Source organism: Heloderma suspectum, chromosome 1, assembly GCF_057233095.1.
Source record: "Heloderma suspectum isolate Gila_16-S chromosome 1, 16-S_ref, whole genome shotgun sequence".
Lineage (NCBI taxonomy): Eukaryota > Metazoa > Chordata > Lepidosauria > Squamata > Helodermatidae > Heloderma > Heloderma suspectum.
This window is the reverse complement of record NC_139458.1, coordinates 388,701,663-388,720,101: the sequence shown is the minus strand read 5'-3', so window position 1 is coordinate 388,720,101 and position 18,439 is coordinate 388,701,663. Positions and strand designations below refer to the sequence as shown.

Below are 18,439 nucleotides of genomic sequence, written 5' to 3'. Positions count from 1 at the left end.
CAGAGAGGAAGGCCAGGATCTCTTCTCGATCATCCCAGAGTGCAGGACACGGAATAATGGGCTCAAGTTACAGGAAGCCAGATTCCGGCTGAACATCAGGAAAAACTTCCTGACTGTTAGAGCAATACGACAATGGAACCAATTACCTAGGAAGGTGGTGGGCTCTCCCATACTGGAGGCTTTCAAGATGATGCTGGACAGCCATCTGTCAGAGATGCTTTGACTTGGATTCCTGCATTCAGCAGGGGGTTGGACTCGATGGTCTTGTAGGCCCCTTCCAACCCTACTATTCTATGCTTCTATGATCCATATTACAGTCATAGTGGTGAACTCCACCCTGCACCCTTTTGCTTTCATATAACTTATCCAGTCACAGTTTGGTGCTTTGCTTCCCCTTACTGGACCAGGTATCCATTTCCCCAATGCATCCACCTTAACTCTGTTCCCCCATTTGTCACCTTGCAATAAACCACACCACAGAATAGCCATTGTTCAAAAGGTCAACTATTTTATTCATGGTTTTTTTTAAAAAGACTCATAGAGTAACAATTGTTTCCCACAGGAAAAATACAGAACCCTAGGCCTCTGTGTTTGCCGTAGTACTATGAACCAACCAGTTGATGGGAGGTTCTCATCCTATCCATCTTGAAGAGCCAGTGGAAAAAACTAGAATCCTGGAGGGACTGGGAGTGGATGGACAAGTATGGGGAGACATGATAGAGGTATACAAAATTATGCATGGCATGAAAAAAGTGGATAGGAAGAAGTTTTTCTCCTTCTCCCATAATACTAGAACCCAGGGCCATCCCATCAAGCTGAATGGTGGGAGATTCAGGACAGAAAAAAGGAAATCCTTCCTCACACAGTGCATAGTTAAACTATGATATTCACTACCACAGGATGTAATGATGCGCTCCAATTTGGAGGGCTTTAAAGGGGGATTAGACATATTTATGGAGGAGAAGATTATCAATGGCTACTAGTCCTGATGGCTATGTGCTACCTCCAGTATCACAGGCAGTATGCCTCTGTATACCAGTTGCTTGGGAACACAAGCAGGAGGGTGCTATTGCACTCATGTCCTACTTCTGGGCTTCCCACAGGTAGCTGTTTGACAACAGTGTGAACAGAGTGTTGGATTAGATAATCCCTTGGTCTGATTCGGCAGGGCTCTTCCTATGGACCAGTTGGAGGCTGCAATCAAAGAGAGACAATGGCTTGGCCAGTCACAGTGGAGCAATGCAGGTGTCAGCAATTGTGTGATTCTGATGGCACCAAAGAAACTAGTGAGGCTTGGCAACAGGCACTCTGGCAGTCCACATGCTTGTGGAAGCTCTACAACCCAGAGTGGAACTGACTGCTTCACACCTGCTCAGCTTTAACCCACTGTGCACACTCACAGCAGCTCATGAGCCCCATGGATCTTGTCATCACCAAGCAGCCTGCAAAACACCACTATGAACATCATCTTTTCCTCACAAGCGCCATGCAGAAGAGGAGAGGGTAGGAGAACAGCTCCAGTAGTTGAGCAGGACAATGGCAATGGCAAGAATGAAGAATGTTGTGGAATAAGAACATAGAACATAAGAAGAGCCCTGCTGGATCAGACCAAAGGTCCATCTAGTCCAGCACTCTGTTCACACAGTGGCCAACCCGCTGTCGACCAGGAACCCACACGCAGGACATGGGTGCAAGAGCAAACTGTACCACACAAAGTATAATCATGAGGTATTAATTTGTGCATGGGGGAAAATGGAAACGGGGTTCTCAGTGGGGCAGGAAAAGGGATGCAGTGTGGACTGCGCATTGGTACATTCAGCTCCCAGCTATCAAAAGCAAATGTGAAATACAGCCGGTGCAGACGTACACTTAGTAAAGGAAACTGGATGCCTACTCCAGTTGTGCCCTGCAATCTACTCCAACCATCCATTTACAAATGCACCTTTTAGCTGAAAAAACAGCTGCTCAAATAGTTGACGGCAGTTTCCCGGAATTTCCAGATGTTAGCAGTTCTGAGAAGCTCAAGACCAATGGACACCAGATATAAGGATTTGCTGTCTGATGCTGAGTCAGCCCACTGGTCCACTGAGCTGAGTATGGTTTATTCTGACCAGCACCAGCAGCTCTTCAAGGTCTTTCAGACCGAGCATCTTTACCAGCCCTTCTACCTGAGCTCCTTTAATCAGATATGCCAGCATTTGAAGCCGAGACTGTAACACATGCAAAGCATGTGCAGTGCACCACTGAATTATGGCATACAGCACCTTCTTGATTGTTGCACTGGTGTGTAAAGATCAGTCAAGCAAGGACACACAAGAGTGGCCATTTGTGGGATTGCCTCAAGTTGATGGAACTCCCTTCCCCCAGATAATTACCAAAGTCTCTGGAGCATCTTTTGAAAGCAGTATAAGGCATTTCGGTTTAAACTGGCTTTTGACATCCAGGATTAAGCTTGTAATTTGTTAGAGTTTTTAGGATGTGTTTTGTTACACCTGATTCTATTGAATATACAGCATGCATGCTGTTTTTTAAATTGTGAAACATCCCAAGCCCTAATGATGGAGTGTAAATAAATACAAATAAATAAATACAAAATCTAGACTTGGAAGTGTTCGGCTTGCTTTTTAAAGGAGTGTTTTGACCCTATGCAGTGTATGCAGCCAAGAATCAACTACAGCTAAGCTGAGAAAACACAGAACAGAAAATCCATTTTCTGTTTGACACACTCTGTTTTCTGATGGTGATGATGTGTGCACTGAGCCAGACAACATTGTTATTTCAATGATGAATGAGAAGAATAACTGCTTGCTTCAGCAGGATGAACAATTGCTTTGAAATGCTAATGTAAGAAGTAGAGGAGCTGTGCACAGTATTAATTATTGATGATCATTCCCTTATTAGTATCCATAAAGATTTTAGTTCACCTTTCAAAACTGCCTTTGAACATTCATTCATACATGTGTACTTCTCTCTTTGCATCCTGAGATGTGCTGTGCATTTTGAAACATCTGCTATCTATGAAAGCACCAAATAAGCAACTGAAAGGAGTTCAACTTCAGAGGTGCTTTCAGAGGAGGTGAAGAAAGGCAATGTGTGATGAATGACAACAAAGCTTTCCTTTATCTGCCTCAACATGGCCTGATAAATGATAGATTAGTTACCAGATGAGAAGCTCAACATTTTTACAGACAGTGGAATGATCCCCTCCCTTTAAATTCATCCTGTCATTTTAGCTACACAAGCAGCAACCTTTTTGCAAGTGCAAACTTGATACGGTATCCCAAAATGTATTACTAATATTCATGATTATTTTCAGCCCTCTTTATTACACTGGCAGAAGTATAAGAGGTTTTGGATGCTATAATAGGAGTTACAAAGTTACATGCAGTCCTACAGATCCACACAGATCTGGGGAGCAAAACTTCGTTCAGCCTGAGGGCTGGATTCTATTTCAGAGAAGCTCTCAGGACCACATTCCAGTGGTGGGCAGGACTTAAGGCAAAAGGGGCAGGGCCGAACCCCCAAAATATCAGCATATCTTAGCTTAAAGCTCTTACTGCCAGTATCTAAGCCGTAGGAGAGACATTTCAAAATTTTCAAATAGCTGGGAAACCACCAAACAATCAGTGGTTGAGTGAAAGGGGTGTGGCGTACTGGGGAACCCCGGAGGGAAAGAATGGGATCCCTAACAGGCCTGATCTGGCTCCCAGGTCTGGAGTTTCCCACCCCTGACATAAATGAATTTATGATCAAAGCAAAGGATCGAGAGCTCTTTCAGACATTACATTTTTCCTGCATGGAAAACATAATCAAGTAAGAAAAGGCATGTATATTGTAGTGGAGAACAACTCCAGGTAGGAAAATGTGTGTAGTGTAATGTTAGTACACATAGGGCTTCTGTCCTTAGGAGAGAGGGGAAAAGAAGTGAGTAAGGGCCCATCTACATTGTGCTCGCTAGCGCAAGGAAGTCAGTAGAAATTCAATCACATTAAAACGTGATTATTCACACTCACCCTGTTTCCCCATTTCAATACTTCCTTAAAACCGTAACTTTGCTTCATACTGTTCAATAGGAGAGTCTTCACTGCAGTAGAAGTGGGCGGATCGCGGAAGGGGAGCAGTCTCTTTTTACTGGTTCTCCCAATTCCCAGCCCTCCCCCCCTTCCTTGTTCTGCGGTCCTCAACATTAAATGTTTCAGCACCTGGCCCCATTGATTTTTCTTTCCTGCCAGCTTAACTCCCTGAAACTTCAATGCTTCGGAGGGACTGCTCCTTCTGTGTGCTGTATTTTTTATTTTTATTTTTTGGTACGATATGAAGATCAGAATCTGTACATGGCTGTATTTTAAACTCATCATCTTCCCTTTTCCCTGTGCGTGTGTGTGTGCAAGCAGGACTCCGTGCTGCCTGCCTGGAATTAAGTTTCATTGTCCCAAGACACTCTCCGATTCTTCGAAGATCCGAAGAGAATAAAGTACTAAAAAAAAAAAAAAGAATCAGCTTGGAGAGGAGAGAGTAGGGTTGTGGCAAATTTGCGGACCAAATTGGGCTCCCGCAACATCCGTAGGAGAGAGAACTATGGGTTAATACCACAAGGAAGTGAGCTGCAGATGCTAGAAGCTCCCCCAAGAGCAGATGGAGGCATTGATAGCGGAGATTGGCCAGTAGGGAAATACGAGGACAGGTGTGGGAGGGGAATTACATGCCCATATATGGTAACAAAAGCGGAAAAGCAGAACACATGAATGAAATTGAGCCGGAAATACCGGAATATCAGGGTATTGAAAGTGGTGGCAGGGAAGCAGGAAATTGCAGTTCCAATATGAGACAGAGGCAGTGTAATGTGAAAGGAGAGGCATGAAACCTTGTTGGGAGCGTAAAAAACCATAAATGTAGATCGGCCCTAAGAGGGGACATGATAGAGGTATATAAAATTATGCATGGTGTGGAGAATGTGGATAAGGAGACATTTTTCTCCCTCTCTCATAATACTAGAACCTGGAGTCATCCCATAAAGCCAAGTGGTGGGAGATTCAGGACAGATAAAAGGAAGTACTTCTTTACACAGTGCATAGTCAAACTATGGAATTCACTACTACAAGGCGTAGTGATGGCCACAAACTTGGATGGGCTTTAAGTGGGATTAGACAAATTCATAGAGGAGAAGGCTATCAATGGCTACTAATCATGTTGGCTATAAATTGATTCCAGAATCAGAGACAATATGCCTCTATATACCAGTTGCTGGGGAGGATGCTGTTCCACTCATGTCCTGCTTGTGGGCTTCCCATGGGCATCTGGTTGGCCACTGTGGGAACAGAGTGCTGGACTGGGTAGGTTTTTGGTCTGATCCAGCATGGCTCTTTTTATGTTCTTAATGTCCACAGTGTGGCAGTATAATGAGTTACACCACATATTTAAGGCCAGATTTTAAATCTTGCCATTCCATTATTCAGATCTCAAGATCTGTCTTGTCAAAACTCAGACCTTTTCATTTTCAGAGTTCATGAGAGTTCCACAATAGTAGAATATGGAAGATTACAAAATAAATTAACATATGGCCCTCCCGTGGAGGTTGGGTCCTAAAGCATCTATAATGGACAGCTAAGTGGTTCCTAATCCCAGTCAGGGAAGAGGAACAACACTCCAAACTCAGAACATGCACAAGAAACTAGAATCCAGAATTTCAATGGTCCTGATCCATACAGCGTTCATTACAAAGCCTTTAACTAAAGTGGGAATTAAGTAAGTCAGGGCTATCTTTCTCTGGACAGGGGCCACAATGTCCAATGTGAAAGAACTGAAAAGTCTAGATGGCTCAAGCAAGTGAGACAAGCTACATTCTACAGGGGAGCATATTCCATCCACTCTTAGACAATCAGAACATGGAGTAAATTCACTTCTGACCCCAAATACAGTGGCCGTATGCTTTAATACAGGCACAGTTTGTTCTTAGAAATTCAACAGAGTATGAATATTAGTAAACCTACTAGGGCACCTGTATATAACCTCCAACTTCAGTCCCGACTCTTGAATACCCTATAGTACATCTGGCTTATTCACCCAGTGCTGTATTTCCGCTGCTGACATAAATCCACATGGTATGGGATTTACAGCAGTCCTTGGTTGTGTAGTTATTGGCAACCACAATTTTTGCCTACGGAGAACAACGTTTGGAACAAGCCGTCATTTAGACCTGGATTTATGCTTGTTTGTTCTTCAGAAATGAGCTCAGCAAACCATAAATTTCCTTTGAAAAAGAATAGTGCAGTTTGGAGGTATTTATGGACTGGAGACAGGAGAAGGAGCTAGCTGAAACTCATAACTTAGGGCTTCCGTGGAGCCAGCTCAGAAGAAGCTTATTTGGGAAAATGTCCCCCATATCAAGAGCAAACTAATTTCACCAGATAGACCCAAGTGAAGCTCCCAGAAGAAAATGCTTTTGGGGATGGATATAAATGCCAAGGAAGCTACTTGCAAAGTTACCAAAGGACGCATGGAGCCATGTGGAGAATTGATCTTCTATAGCATCTGGCCACATGATAAAAGTAATTTTTAGCATATCCCTTAACCTCCTCATGTGGCCAGATTACAGATGATTGTCTGCCCACATTTTTTGCAGCCACTAGTTTACGGCGAGTTTACAGTATTTAACTCTAACTCTAAACTCTGGGGAAGACTTACCATGCAGTTGTATCATTGTTATGAATCAGAACAAGAACGAATTTACAAGGTAACATTGTTCCATGATGATACCAACAGAAGTTGACTATTTCAGTGGATTTTTGCATTCTCTACATTCAGTACACTTTGGAAAGATTTTCTAGGATGCAGCAACTTCCAATCTGAGGCCAGGTAGTGTCAGGAATGAATCTGAGCGTGTGGAGATAGTTAGCAACTCAGAATGGGAACAGCCAGAACTGGGGGAGGCTCCCTCCCTGGTGAGCTCAGATATGGCATGGTGTTTTTCTCAAACCTTGGCACACAGATGACTCAACCTGAAGGGTCTCCCTTCTCCTCCTCCATGAGAACCCAGGTCTCTGGGGAGGAGGAGAGTGAGGGGAATGAGTTGAGGGATGCTAGGGTCCATCTCAGAGCGAAGCAGGAAAAGTTAGAGGCGGAGCTCAGATGCTCCTCCAGGTTGGCTATGTGTGATGGCCTACGTGGGAGGGAGCAAGTGTAAGGGAGGGGCATCCCCCCTAAGCTAGTCTGTTCAGGAAGTTCTTGTTCAAACAGCCAGCAACTTCTCTAACTTCCACTTCTGCTCCTCTGTTGGTATTTGTAATTGTGTGGAGTGGCTGTTTCCTTTGTAGCCTGAGAGTTTCCTAGAATTTGCATTTGTAAGGAACCTGGTCGTTAACTAATGAAGTAGTGAGCCTGAAGCCTGGTATCTTGGAGTGTGTTGATTGCGAAGGGGGAGGACAAAGGAATGTGACAGGTAGTACATTCAAAAGACTGGTTCAGTACACCAAAATCCACTGACAAAGTCAATCTGTATTGACTTTGCTAGATTAAAAATAGTGGTATGAATTGCTGCTAAGATCCAAACCAAAGGCAGGGTCGCCCCTTTGAGGGAGCCTCTCCGGGGGGATGCAAGGGCAAGAGTCACCCTCCTAACATTGGCTTGATTGGCTTTTGCAGTTCTTATGCATGTGAGGGTTGTTTTTTTCTCTTAAAATCTGGTCATGTGCCTGGAAAAGAGGATATGGGGCAAAGTAGGGATCTGAGGGAGCCCCAGTTATCATAGAATCATAGAGTTGGAAGGGGCCATTGAGTCCAACCCCCTGCTCAATGCAGGAAGCCTGATTTCCCAACAGTGTCCCATCCAAGTACTAATCAGGGCTGACCCTGCTTAGCTTCCGAGATCACTAGTGTGATTATAGGTTGAGGGAGATATGGCATTTGGGAGGAGGGCTAGCCAGGTTAGGAGAATACAGCTCAGATGGTTAACAGTTATGCTGTGTTCCAGCCCTGCCCCCATCCACAAGTTTGGTGGTTGTCCTGTCAGCCTGCCCTCAGGTCTCCAGAGCAGTATTTAAAATACTGTTTTTAAATGCCAGATCAGTTCAAAGTAAGACCTCCCCTTTCCATGATTTAATAGTGGATGAGGCGGACAATCTGGCATGCATAACCAAGACCTGGGTGGGTGAGCAGGGAGGAGTTAGTCTCTTCCAGCAATGTCCACCAGGGTACTTGGTTCAGCATCAGGGTGGACTTGAAGGCCAGGGAGGGGCGGTTGCTGTGGTCTATAGGAATTCCATCTCCCTCTGCAGGCTTCTGGTCCCTCTGACTACTGTTCTGTTGCACTTGTGCTGGATCAGCAGGACAGGTTGGGGATTCTGTTGCTGTACCACCCACCCCGCTGCTTAACAGTCTCCCTATTTGAGCTGACAGAGGTGGTTTAAGGTGTGCTGTTGAGGTGAGGTCATGCAGACTGTTGGTTCTGAGGGATGTCAACATTCAGGACTTCATGGTAGGGATGTACGAAAGTCACTTACCTTTTCGACGGGTGACATTTGCGGTGGGGGGGAGACGCTCTGTCCCTCTCCCTGAAATTCTGGCCGGGGGGGGAGGCGTTCCGTCCCTCCCCCCGAAATTCTGGCCGGGAGTCGCTCCATCCCTCCCCCCTGAAATTCTGGCCAGGGGGGAGGCACTACATCCCTCCCCCCCGAATCCTGGCCGGCCAGCTCTGCAAATGGCAGCGGCCGTGGCCGCCGCCGTTTGCGTCCCTGCAGTCAGCCGTGATAGGCTACGTAAATGTTTATGTAGCCTATCACGGCTGCTTTAAAAGAAAAAAAAAATGTGCGTACGCAAATGGCGGCGCCCATGGGCGCCGCCATTTGCATTCCTTATTTTCGCCGTCTTAGTCTACGTAAACATTTACGTGGACTAAGACGGCGAAAATAAGGGGAACACAAATAGCGTAGACGCTACGCTATTTGCGTTCCCCTTATTTTCACCGTCTTAGTACACGTAAATGTTTACATAGACTAAGACGTGCCAAAATAAGGAACGCAAATGGCGGCGCCCATGGGCGTATGCCATTTGCGTATGCGCGTTTTTTCTTTTTTCTTTTAAAGCAGCCGTGATAGGCTACGTAAACATTTACGTAGCCTATCACTGTGTTTTTTAAAAATCTAGCTGTGTGATAGGCTACGTAAATCTTTACGTAGCCTATCACGTTTTTTTTTTTTAGTGGAAATGGCGGCAGCGGCAGCCGGTCAGAAGACCGGCCGCCGCCGAACCGCCGCTGGAGCCGCTGCCGCCAGGAAGATTCACCGAAGGTAAGTCCCATCCTGGGGGGGGGCGGGGGGGCAGACCGTTTCGCCACCGATTTCGGGGGGCTGAATGCGCTGGCATTCGGCCTCCCCGAGATTCGTGGCGAAATTCTCTGACATCCCTACTTCATGGTCTCCGTGACAACCATGGTATATAAATAGCATGCATGTATAAATGAATTAATTCTAATGCAGGTATAGATCTGGCATCCTCTGCAAAGCTGATTTTATAGCACCCAAATTCTATTTGAAATCAATAATTTCTGAACATCCCACCAAGAGTGATACATAAATCTGTCCCTTTGCACTGAACACAGATTACCTAGGGACACATTTTCACTGCACTTTAAGAGCTTTTAATGAGATGTTATCCCCTGCCAGCCTGCAACATTTTCCTCTTGTGACCCTCACTGCAAAGGCCATCTCTCATTTCAGATCCACATTTACCTCCATTCCACATACATAACATTTCTGTTCTTGTAAGAATTTAGCACAGGTGAAAGGTGACAGATTTACAACCCCAGAAACGGGTTTGATTCAGAAAAGTAGAATCAAAGTAACACTACTTTTTTTAAAAAAAAAGAAGCAGCCAGCATATCACTCTTAGCCTATAAAAGTTAACAGGCATAAAAAGACTGCAATCTTAAACTCGCTGACCTTGGAGTAGTCGTAATGAAATCAGCGGAATAGAAGTGTCTCCCACCCACCCGCATAACCTTCTTAAACCAAAGCGCAGATAATAAGACAAAACTGGTTATATACTGAGCCTCAGTTAAAAGTCTGTGAAGACTGGATCCTCCAAGCAGGGCTGGCATCAAGGCTCAGCATAGTCAAGCACCTGCTAAGGGCCCACAACTCAGCAGGGGGGCCCACTGACAACCCCCCCTGCAACTTTCCTGTTCACCTGCCTCTTGCTCTGGCCCAGACAATGGTGGTGGTGTGAAGGAGGAGCAGGAGATGCCATTGCCTGCTTGCTCATTGCCTGGTGAGGAGGAGGAGCTGACAGCAATGCTGGTGAGAAGGTAGACTCACCGAGAGCATTCCTACACCAGGCAAAAATCCCACAACTTTACCAGGGCTTTCTGCTTCCATTTTCTTTGCAGGATTACGACAGGCTCCTTTAGACAGAGAGCATGTGATGTGGAATTGAAAACTTCATTTCTCAGCAGTGTTCTATATGGTCAATGAAACAGCGCTATCTATTGGCTGAATTATAGTGCTATGCCGGCATTACACACTGCCGATATTGTGCAATTAGGATGGATGAAAGTCCCTTACCTGATCCCGAAGCTTGCTTCGTGGTGGGGGGGAGGCGCTCTGTCCCTCCCCCCAAAATACTGGCCGGGGGGGAGGCGCCCCGTCCCTCCGGCCGCAAAACCTCGTTTCCTGCCAGGATGCAAATGGCGGCGGCCATAGCCGCCGCCGTTTGCGTCCCTGCAGTCAGCCGTGATAGGCTACGTAAATGTTTACGTAGCCTATCACGGCTGACGTTGAAAGAAAAAAAAAAAGCGCATACGCAAATGGCGGCGCCCATGGGCGCTGCCATTTGCGTTCCTTATTTTGGCACGTGTAGTCTACGTAAACATTTACGTAGACTACAGCGAAAATAAGGGGAACGCTATTTGCGTTCCCCTTATTTTCGCCGTAGTCTACGTAAATGTTTACATAGACTACGCGTGCCAAAATAAGGAACGCAAATGGCGGCACCCATGGGCGCCGCCATTTGCGTAGGCGCTTTTTTTTTCTTTCTTTCAACGTCAGCCGTGATAGGCTACGTAAACATTTACGTAGCCTATCACGGTGTTTTTTTAAAAAAACTTGCCGTGATAGGCTACGTAAATCTTTACGTAGCCTATCACGTTTGTTTGTTTGTTTGTTTGTTTTACTCGGAAATGGCAGCGGCGGCAGCCAGTCGGAAGACTGGCCGCCACCGCCGCCGAACCGCCACCGAACCGCCGCTGGAGCCGCCGCCGCCAGGGACATTTGAGCAAGGTAAGTCCCATCCCGGGGGGGGCGGGGGGGCAGACCGTTTCTCCACCAATTTCGGGGGGCCGAATGCACTGGCATTCGACCTCCCCGAGATTTGTGGCGAAATTCTCTGACATCCCTATGTGCAATTAAGGTTTATTACAGCTATCTCCAATCTTCTAAAAAGTGAGATAACTGGGGAAAAGCACAGGAGATGTCCTGGAGCTTGACAGTGTCGTGTCAAGGACCCACAAACTTCCATGCGTGGCGAATCACGAGCGTGCAATAAATTGCTTGTGTAGAGAAGCCCTGAGTGAGAGGGGCCTATTGAAGGTGTCCTGTCCAAGGGCCCTCCAAAACCTGGAGCTGGCACTGCCTCCAAGTTCCACCATCTTCACCTGTATTTGTATTTTCTTGATTATAATTATAATAAAACTTGGCAGGGGGGTGGGGAAAGGACCCCACCATCTCAGTTACAAATACAGAAATTCTGCAGCCATATTGCGTATGCATGAATATATCCAAGGTGGCAGTAGACATGTATCCTGTGAGTCCCGGCATCTTGCATATGGTAGCCTCAACATATTACTACCACTGTTAATACACACCATTAAACAAATGACTGCTACCTCTTCACTACATGGGTCACACAGAGAAAAGCTAGGTGTGAGTGAGAGATAAGGGAGAGGGCTAGTCTTGGCTTATCCCCAGTTCTGAGATGAAAGTTCATTATATATTATAATAGAAAACCGTTAGGCTTAGAAATGTTTATCTAACAGCTTCACAAGACAGCATTCTATGGAGATACATAAGGTCCTCCCATCAATGGATTTTGGTGAGCTAAAAGGTGGGATATAAAAGCACACTAAATAAATAAAGGCAGGGAGGAAATAGCTTTTACCTAGATGAATGATCATTGTGTCTAGCACTTTCACTGCTGCACTGTAAATCCCAGAATTCTTTGAGTTTAGGTTGTCTGTGACTACAGTCACCACAGAGACCAGGACTGGATTTAAGCCATCTTTAAGTACTGGGATCATAGAGATGACTGATTCTAATGCATACTGGTTGACTTTCTTGTTGGAGTCCTGAAGTCTCAGGGTAAAAGCATCAAAGATCTGTTGATGTGAAAACAGAACAAGTAAATCCTATCATAAATTGCGTATGATTTTGTGTACACAGAAACATGATAACAGAGACACTTTCTAAACTGTCACAAACCTGAGACAGTATTAATTGCATTACCCCTTGGCCCTCCACCTTGGCCCTCCACCAGTAAAATGAGAACATTTTAATATAGTGTTTTCACAGTCAAGACCTCTTTTTGGATTTACCATCATTTCTCAATGTATAGTAGAGAGAAAGAATTCCCAACAAACCAAACAAGAAAACTAGGAGTAATTTTGGTATTGCCCCATGAGGTGGGATAATATCCTTGTCTAGGTTTTGCATAACAGGTCACATGTGGGAGTTTTACAAGAGGTAGCTCTGTGATGCAAATAATCAAGTTGGGATCAGCAATACAATATGCACTGTAGTTAAATGGGAGCAAGGATGGATCTTTGGGGTTCTTGATAGGATGGGTTATTCTACTGGTGTTTCTCTGAAAGCATCCAGTGTTCATTGCTCCTCTAGACCTCTTGTAAAGAACACTCCACTACTGGAAAAATGGGATTCCTACTTCTTATTGCTCACAGGGAGAAAAGGGTACAGGTGCAGCAACTGTTATGAAGGCTTTCTCAGGAAAACAACAACAAACTGGATGCACAAAAAGCAATGGCAGTGACCAGTTGTTTTCCGGGCCAAATTCAAGGTGTTGGTTTTGACCTTTAAAACCCTATGTGGTTCTGGCCCAGCCTAACTTAAGGAGCGCCTCCAGCAACACCAGACAGTCCGCTTAACAAGATCAGCCTTGGATGGCCTTCTCTCTGTCCCATCAGCCAGGACAGCTAGACTGGTGGGGACGAGGGAGAGGGCCTTCTCCGTGGTGGCCCCCACTCTGTGGAACTCCGCCATGCCACCTCTTTAATGAGCTTCCGCTGCGCATTAAAAACATGGTTGTTCAGGCAGGAATTTGGGGTGGGTTAGGGTATTTTTAGAAAATGGTGTTTTTACTGTAGAATTTTATTGTTTTAAACTGTTTATTATACACTTTGTACATCGCCCAGAGCAGCTGGGTGACTGGCCAGATGGGCAATTAATAAATTACATAAATAAATAAATAAATGTTGGCTATAAGAAAAATTCCAAAATCTGCATTAGGGTAAAGTTGGTCTTTCTGAGACCAACTTAAAAGTCACCAAATAATGTGCAAGCTTTTAGTTCTCCAGAACACTTCATCAGGCTGGGTGGTAAACAAAACAAAAAGGTGGAGGGCCAAGGGGTAATGCAATTAATACTGATGCCCCAGAGTCTGCATTTAGTCACAGTCTAAAATGGAATATGCGGGGAAATTGCAGACATTCAAATTAGGCAAACTGGACAGAAGCAGCCTTAAGGGCACAGTCCTACGGCTTGTGCCCTCACTGCTTGGAAGCCCCTGAACTAGGAGGCTTCCAAGATTCCTATGCCCTGACAGGCTGAAACTGGCAGGGTGGGAAGAGTAGCAGAGGCGACCTTTGTGTCCCTGTCCCCTGATCTTTGTTGTTGTTGTTTTGCTAGACAGGCTTTTCATCCCATCTAGCAAGGGCACTTCAGAGGGGGAGGGAAGGAGGCTGGAGGAGGCTCAGGATAAATTATATCCTGACCTCTCCAGTCTCCTCCCCTCCCCACCCCCTGGAATGTCCCCTTTGCTCCTCTCCCAGGTTGATTTACTGACCTTGTGGAGGCATCCAGTGTGGTTCTCTCCACCTGCAAGGGGGTGGGGGAGGGGGGATCGGATCTCCTACTCCCCCTTCTGAGGTTGGAGGGTAGTCTCCAACCTCAGAGAGGAGAATCTGAGCCATTCTGTTGTTCCTGGGCCAATCGCTCTGGGACCATAGGGCTGCTCTCTAAATGGTAAGGATTAGGGTGGTCTGGCTTAATCCAACCTCAGTGAATGGGTGACCTGTGTTAAGGGCACTGGCATTCCAGTGGGTCTCAGTACCTACCTGAATGATATTTGATGAGACAAGCTGAGGGTTGTTCTTGCAGTGCTCAGTTAGCAAAGTTACTCCCTCCGTTCGTATCTGAAATTCCTTGGCCATCAGCAGCTTGTTCAACTCTTTGAGCTGCTCCATCACTTCAAGGCTGCGAAGGGATGAGCGGCGAGTCATGGACTGCGGCACGGCCAGGGCATCAGAGATAGACCTGGTGTTGAGAATTAGAGATATTCAATATCAAGATATTCCATTAACAGTACTCAACATAAAGGTAGATCAATATTGTATGATGACACCCTGTGTTATCTAGCACCAACAGAAGCAAAAGGAGGCACTGTTCAAAATACATAATGCAAAGATATTTTAAGTGTTTTCATGACTTAATCTGCATAATTTGCTCTGGGTGCGAGGTTGTTGGGTGTGTCAAATTCGAAAGAGTTTGACAAACATGGAGCTAGGAAAGTCAACGAAGACTGAGGTAGAGGACTTTAGGAATGTAGGCCTATGAAGAAAGGGTCTAGGAGTCAAGTGAGTGGGCAGAATCTTGTCCAGGTAATTTTCAGTTACTGAATTGTCTGTCCTAAAATAATTCTTTTCAGCAACCATAAGGAATGTGCCATGCTATAAAGAAAATGACAGCAAGAACAAAGAAAAAGGAACAAATTCTCCCCTTGAATATAGCCATGCAGCATGCTGGATAAAGTCCAGCAGCCCACTTGAAATGGCCAACTGGGCTTTTTAAAAAGTTCACTTCATTTTCTACACAAAAGAGATGGTGATGCCCCATACCCTTCATCTGAAGGCAGGCTGTCCAGTGAGGTTGTCAAGCTGCTGTTCTTTGACCCTCTTTGGCTTTTGGCAGAAGGAGCTTGGGATACCTGGTCTTCTGTCCCCTGTGCAGATAAACACATAGGCATTTTAGCAATGGTGGGGAAATGCACATGTTTCATAAAGAACAAGACACAACATCTTCATAATGTGTCAACTTCTTCTGTAACATTTGAGAAGGAGACATATATTTTAACCCATAAACCCTTACACAGCTCAGGACTGCAATGCCTGGTGGAGCACGTCTCCCGGCCTACACCACCTAGACACTATGATCAACATCTGAGGCCTTCCTCCAACTGCATCCTCCAAGGGAACCTCGAAAGTGGCAACAAGGGAGAGGCCCTTCTCAGTGGTGGCCCCCTGACTGTAGAATGAGCTCCCCACTGAGGCCTACTGACACTGTCATGTTTTCAGTGCCAGGTTAAGACTGCCCTCTACTCCCAGGCATGTAATGGCATATGACAGACCATTTATGTCAGCTACCTTGAACTGATCTAGTACTGACTTTGTTTATCGACATTGCTTTTAGCTATTTTAATTGTTTTAAATTTTATATGTTAAACATTTTATACTATGTTTTCTTATAATGTTATATCTGTGGTAGGGATGTCAGGGACATCCATATGGACACACCCCATATGGTGTGTGTGTGTGTGTGTGTGTGTGTGTGTCTGAGGTTTCCCTTTTGTCCCCACTGAACTCCAACAGCAAAATCAAAACACAGACAAGACGCTTCTATCCACGACTCTTTAATCCTTTTACTTCAATGGGTCATACAGATGCTAATTGTCAGTAACTCACAGTCTACAAAGGAAAAGCCTTCAGGGAGTTCAAAGGGTAACCAGGAAGATTGGAAGTTGCCTACTGTTTGAGAAAAGGTGGGCACACTTTCCTAACTTAAGGGGGGGGAATCTCCCTCTGTCTCGTGTGGTATCTACGCGTGAGGTTCCCGCCGGGCCAATTGGGCAGATCGCCTAAGCTCCACCCCTCCCATCTCTCTCTTGGCCCTTCATCATTGCCTGGAGTCTAAGAATTCAGGCTGTCCAAGCTCCAACTCTCCCTGTTCACTGTCTCTCATGGGGGGATGTGAAGAGAGGCTGTCTCTGTCCAGCTGGACTATTGAAACCTGAGGAGTCTGCCCCTCCCTGTCTGGAAGAGTCTGGGAAAGTTTCTCCCCCACATTTTGCGGTTCTTCTTCAGACTCTGAGCTACTCTGCCACCGCCTATGCTCAGGGGCACCCCTGACAGTGTGTGGAGTTCAACAAGTTTTCCTAACTTTGGCCCCCAGACTTCATTCTGCTTCCCGCTATGGCGAGTTGGGCCCATTCATTGATTTTCCAGGCATTTTGCACATTTTTCCACAGGTTCTACAATTTGTACACATTTCTGAGCAATTTGTATAAATTTCTGAACGATTTCCACAAATTTCTAAGCAATTTTTGCAATTGCTCCGAAATTTGTGCAAATTGCAAATCCTGCAGGGTGGGGGGAATGAGCAAAAAACTTCCTGGAGTTCAGGGAAAAGCCTGCAGCTCGGCTAGCAAATGCAAATTGAGTCAAAATGCTGTGGAACTCCATCAAGTCAAAAAAGAACCGGATTTCCGAGCGATGGACATCCCTAATCTGTGGTTTGTAATTTTTGTGAATTGTTGTGAACCACCCAGACAGCTTCAGCTATTGGGCAGTATAGAAATGAAATGAATAAATATATCTATATACACAGGCATGACACTCATTTCCACATGCCACAGAATGAAAAAAAGATTGCATTTGATCTTCTGATTCCATTTTAAATCCAAATAGTTCTAAGATATTCTTTGCACCTCCATACTCACTTTCTGCCTAATTGCAGCCATGACATCACGCAAGTCATGTGATGGTAGACACTGCTTCAAGTACCCATCAAATTTGGAATGGGACATAAGTATGTTCAGCATCTTCCGGCCATAAAATCTAACGTAGGAAAAGAAAACTTAATTATTAAGAAAAGTTGACAGCAAAATTTCCCCTTTGTTCAGAAAGTGGCATTTGGTTAGTTAAAATGCTGTTTTGATGGCCTCCACCTTGCACAGCTTTAAGAACAGATCATTAAACACATTCATGGCGAATAAGGTTATAAATGGCTACTGGTCACAACGGCCACATATTACCTCCAGTATCAGAGGCAGTATGCCTCTGTATTCCAGTTGCTGGGGAGTACAAGCAGGTGTGCTCTTGCATTCATGTCCTGCTTGTGGGCTTCCCATAGGTTTGTGGTTGGCCACTTTGCAAAGAGAACGCTGAACTACATCGGCCTTTGGTCTGTTCCAGCACGGCTCCTCTTATGTTCTTATGTTCTATTTGTATCTCTTTTTTATACCTCTGAATATATGTTTTTCTCTTCCAAATTAAGTCTTACATTCTTTCTTTTTAACTGGCAAATTATTGGGAACTTTATGTCAACAACCTGTAATGAAATGTATTCAGAGACTCTTGGCTGTTCCAGGGGGGTCCTGCTGTTACCTTGTGTCTTGACTGCAGTCCTGAGCAAGCTTGACCAATGTCTGGACCAGCAGCTCTGTACTCTCCCGGTTGCCTGAAAGCAGTTTCTCAGCCCCAATCTGTTCCACGATGGTCAGCAAGTGTTCCGCAGCATATTTCCGAACGAGGGGGTTACGGTGGCTGCAATACATTGATCACAATGGTCAGAAACATGAGGTTTGCCTTGACCTAAGACATCCCAACCCCTTCTCCCCTTCCCTGTATGCTTCCCTTAGAGTAGGCAGGGTGGCTGGGTGGGAGATTTTTTTAAATGAGGATCATGGGAACAGTCAGTCAGGGGCTACAGCCAATGATGGGCAGAACCAGAGCCAAAAGTGGATGGGACGTGCAGGATTTCATAGCCATCTCCCTCCCATTCCATCTCTGTATCACAGAATGGAAGCTGGTGGCTCCGATATCAGTGGAGCTGTGAAGCCACTCCGGATTTCAGTCAGAATTAGAAAGCACCTTGGATAGCTCCTTTAGAGTTCTGACTGGTTCTGACTGAAACCTGGAGCAGACTCACCACCCCACTGACATCAGAACCACCAGCCTCCACTGATGCCACATTTACATACACACAAAGTGGGAAAGAGAGCAATTCCCAGAGGGGTGGTGTAAGAGTGGGCTCAGAAAGCCCGTGAAGCTAGGCTGAGAGCTGCATGTTTTCTACCCAGGTTTTTGGGGTCTTTGGGCAGGGCACATACAGCGGGCCCCCTCCTTCAGTGAGTCTCCCTTTTCATCGCCATTGTCACCAGCTGA

The 18,439-nt window shown here is 45.5% G+C and overlaps 1 protein-coding gene across 3 annotated transcripts in view; it reads right to left on the bottom strand.

The window, feature by feature from the left end:
* Window positions 1–18,439, bottom strand: part of TOGARAM2 (TOG array regulator of axonemal microtubules 2) — a 121,175-nt gene that overhangs the window by 9,884 nt on the left and 92,852 nt on the right. For 2 of the 3 annotated variants that reach the window (XM_084828603.1, XM_084828604.1), the window contains 5 exons: window positions 17,660–17,818; window positions 16,993–17,110; window positions 15,116–15,219; window positions 14,336–14,534; window positions 12,148–12,364 (listed from right to left, as the gene is read on the bottom strand). In XM_084828603.1, the coding sequence (XP_084684729.1) occupies window positions 12,148–12,364; window positions 14,336–14,534; window positions 15,116–15,219; window positions 16,993–17,110; window positions 17,660–17,818 (797 nt within the window). Of the gene's footprint in view, window positions 1–4,306; window positions 4,478–12,147; window positions 12,365–14,335; window positions 14,535–15,115; window positions 15,220–16,992; window positions 17,111–17,659; window positions 17,819–18,439 lie in introns of those variants that run through there. The other variant, XM_084828605.1, reaches the window with a different exon arrangement.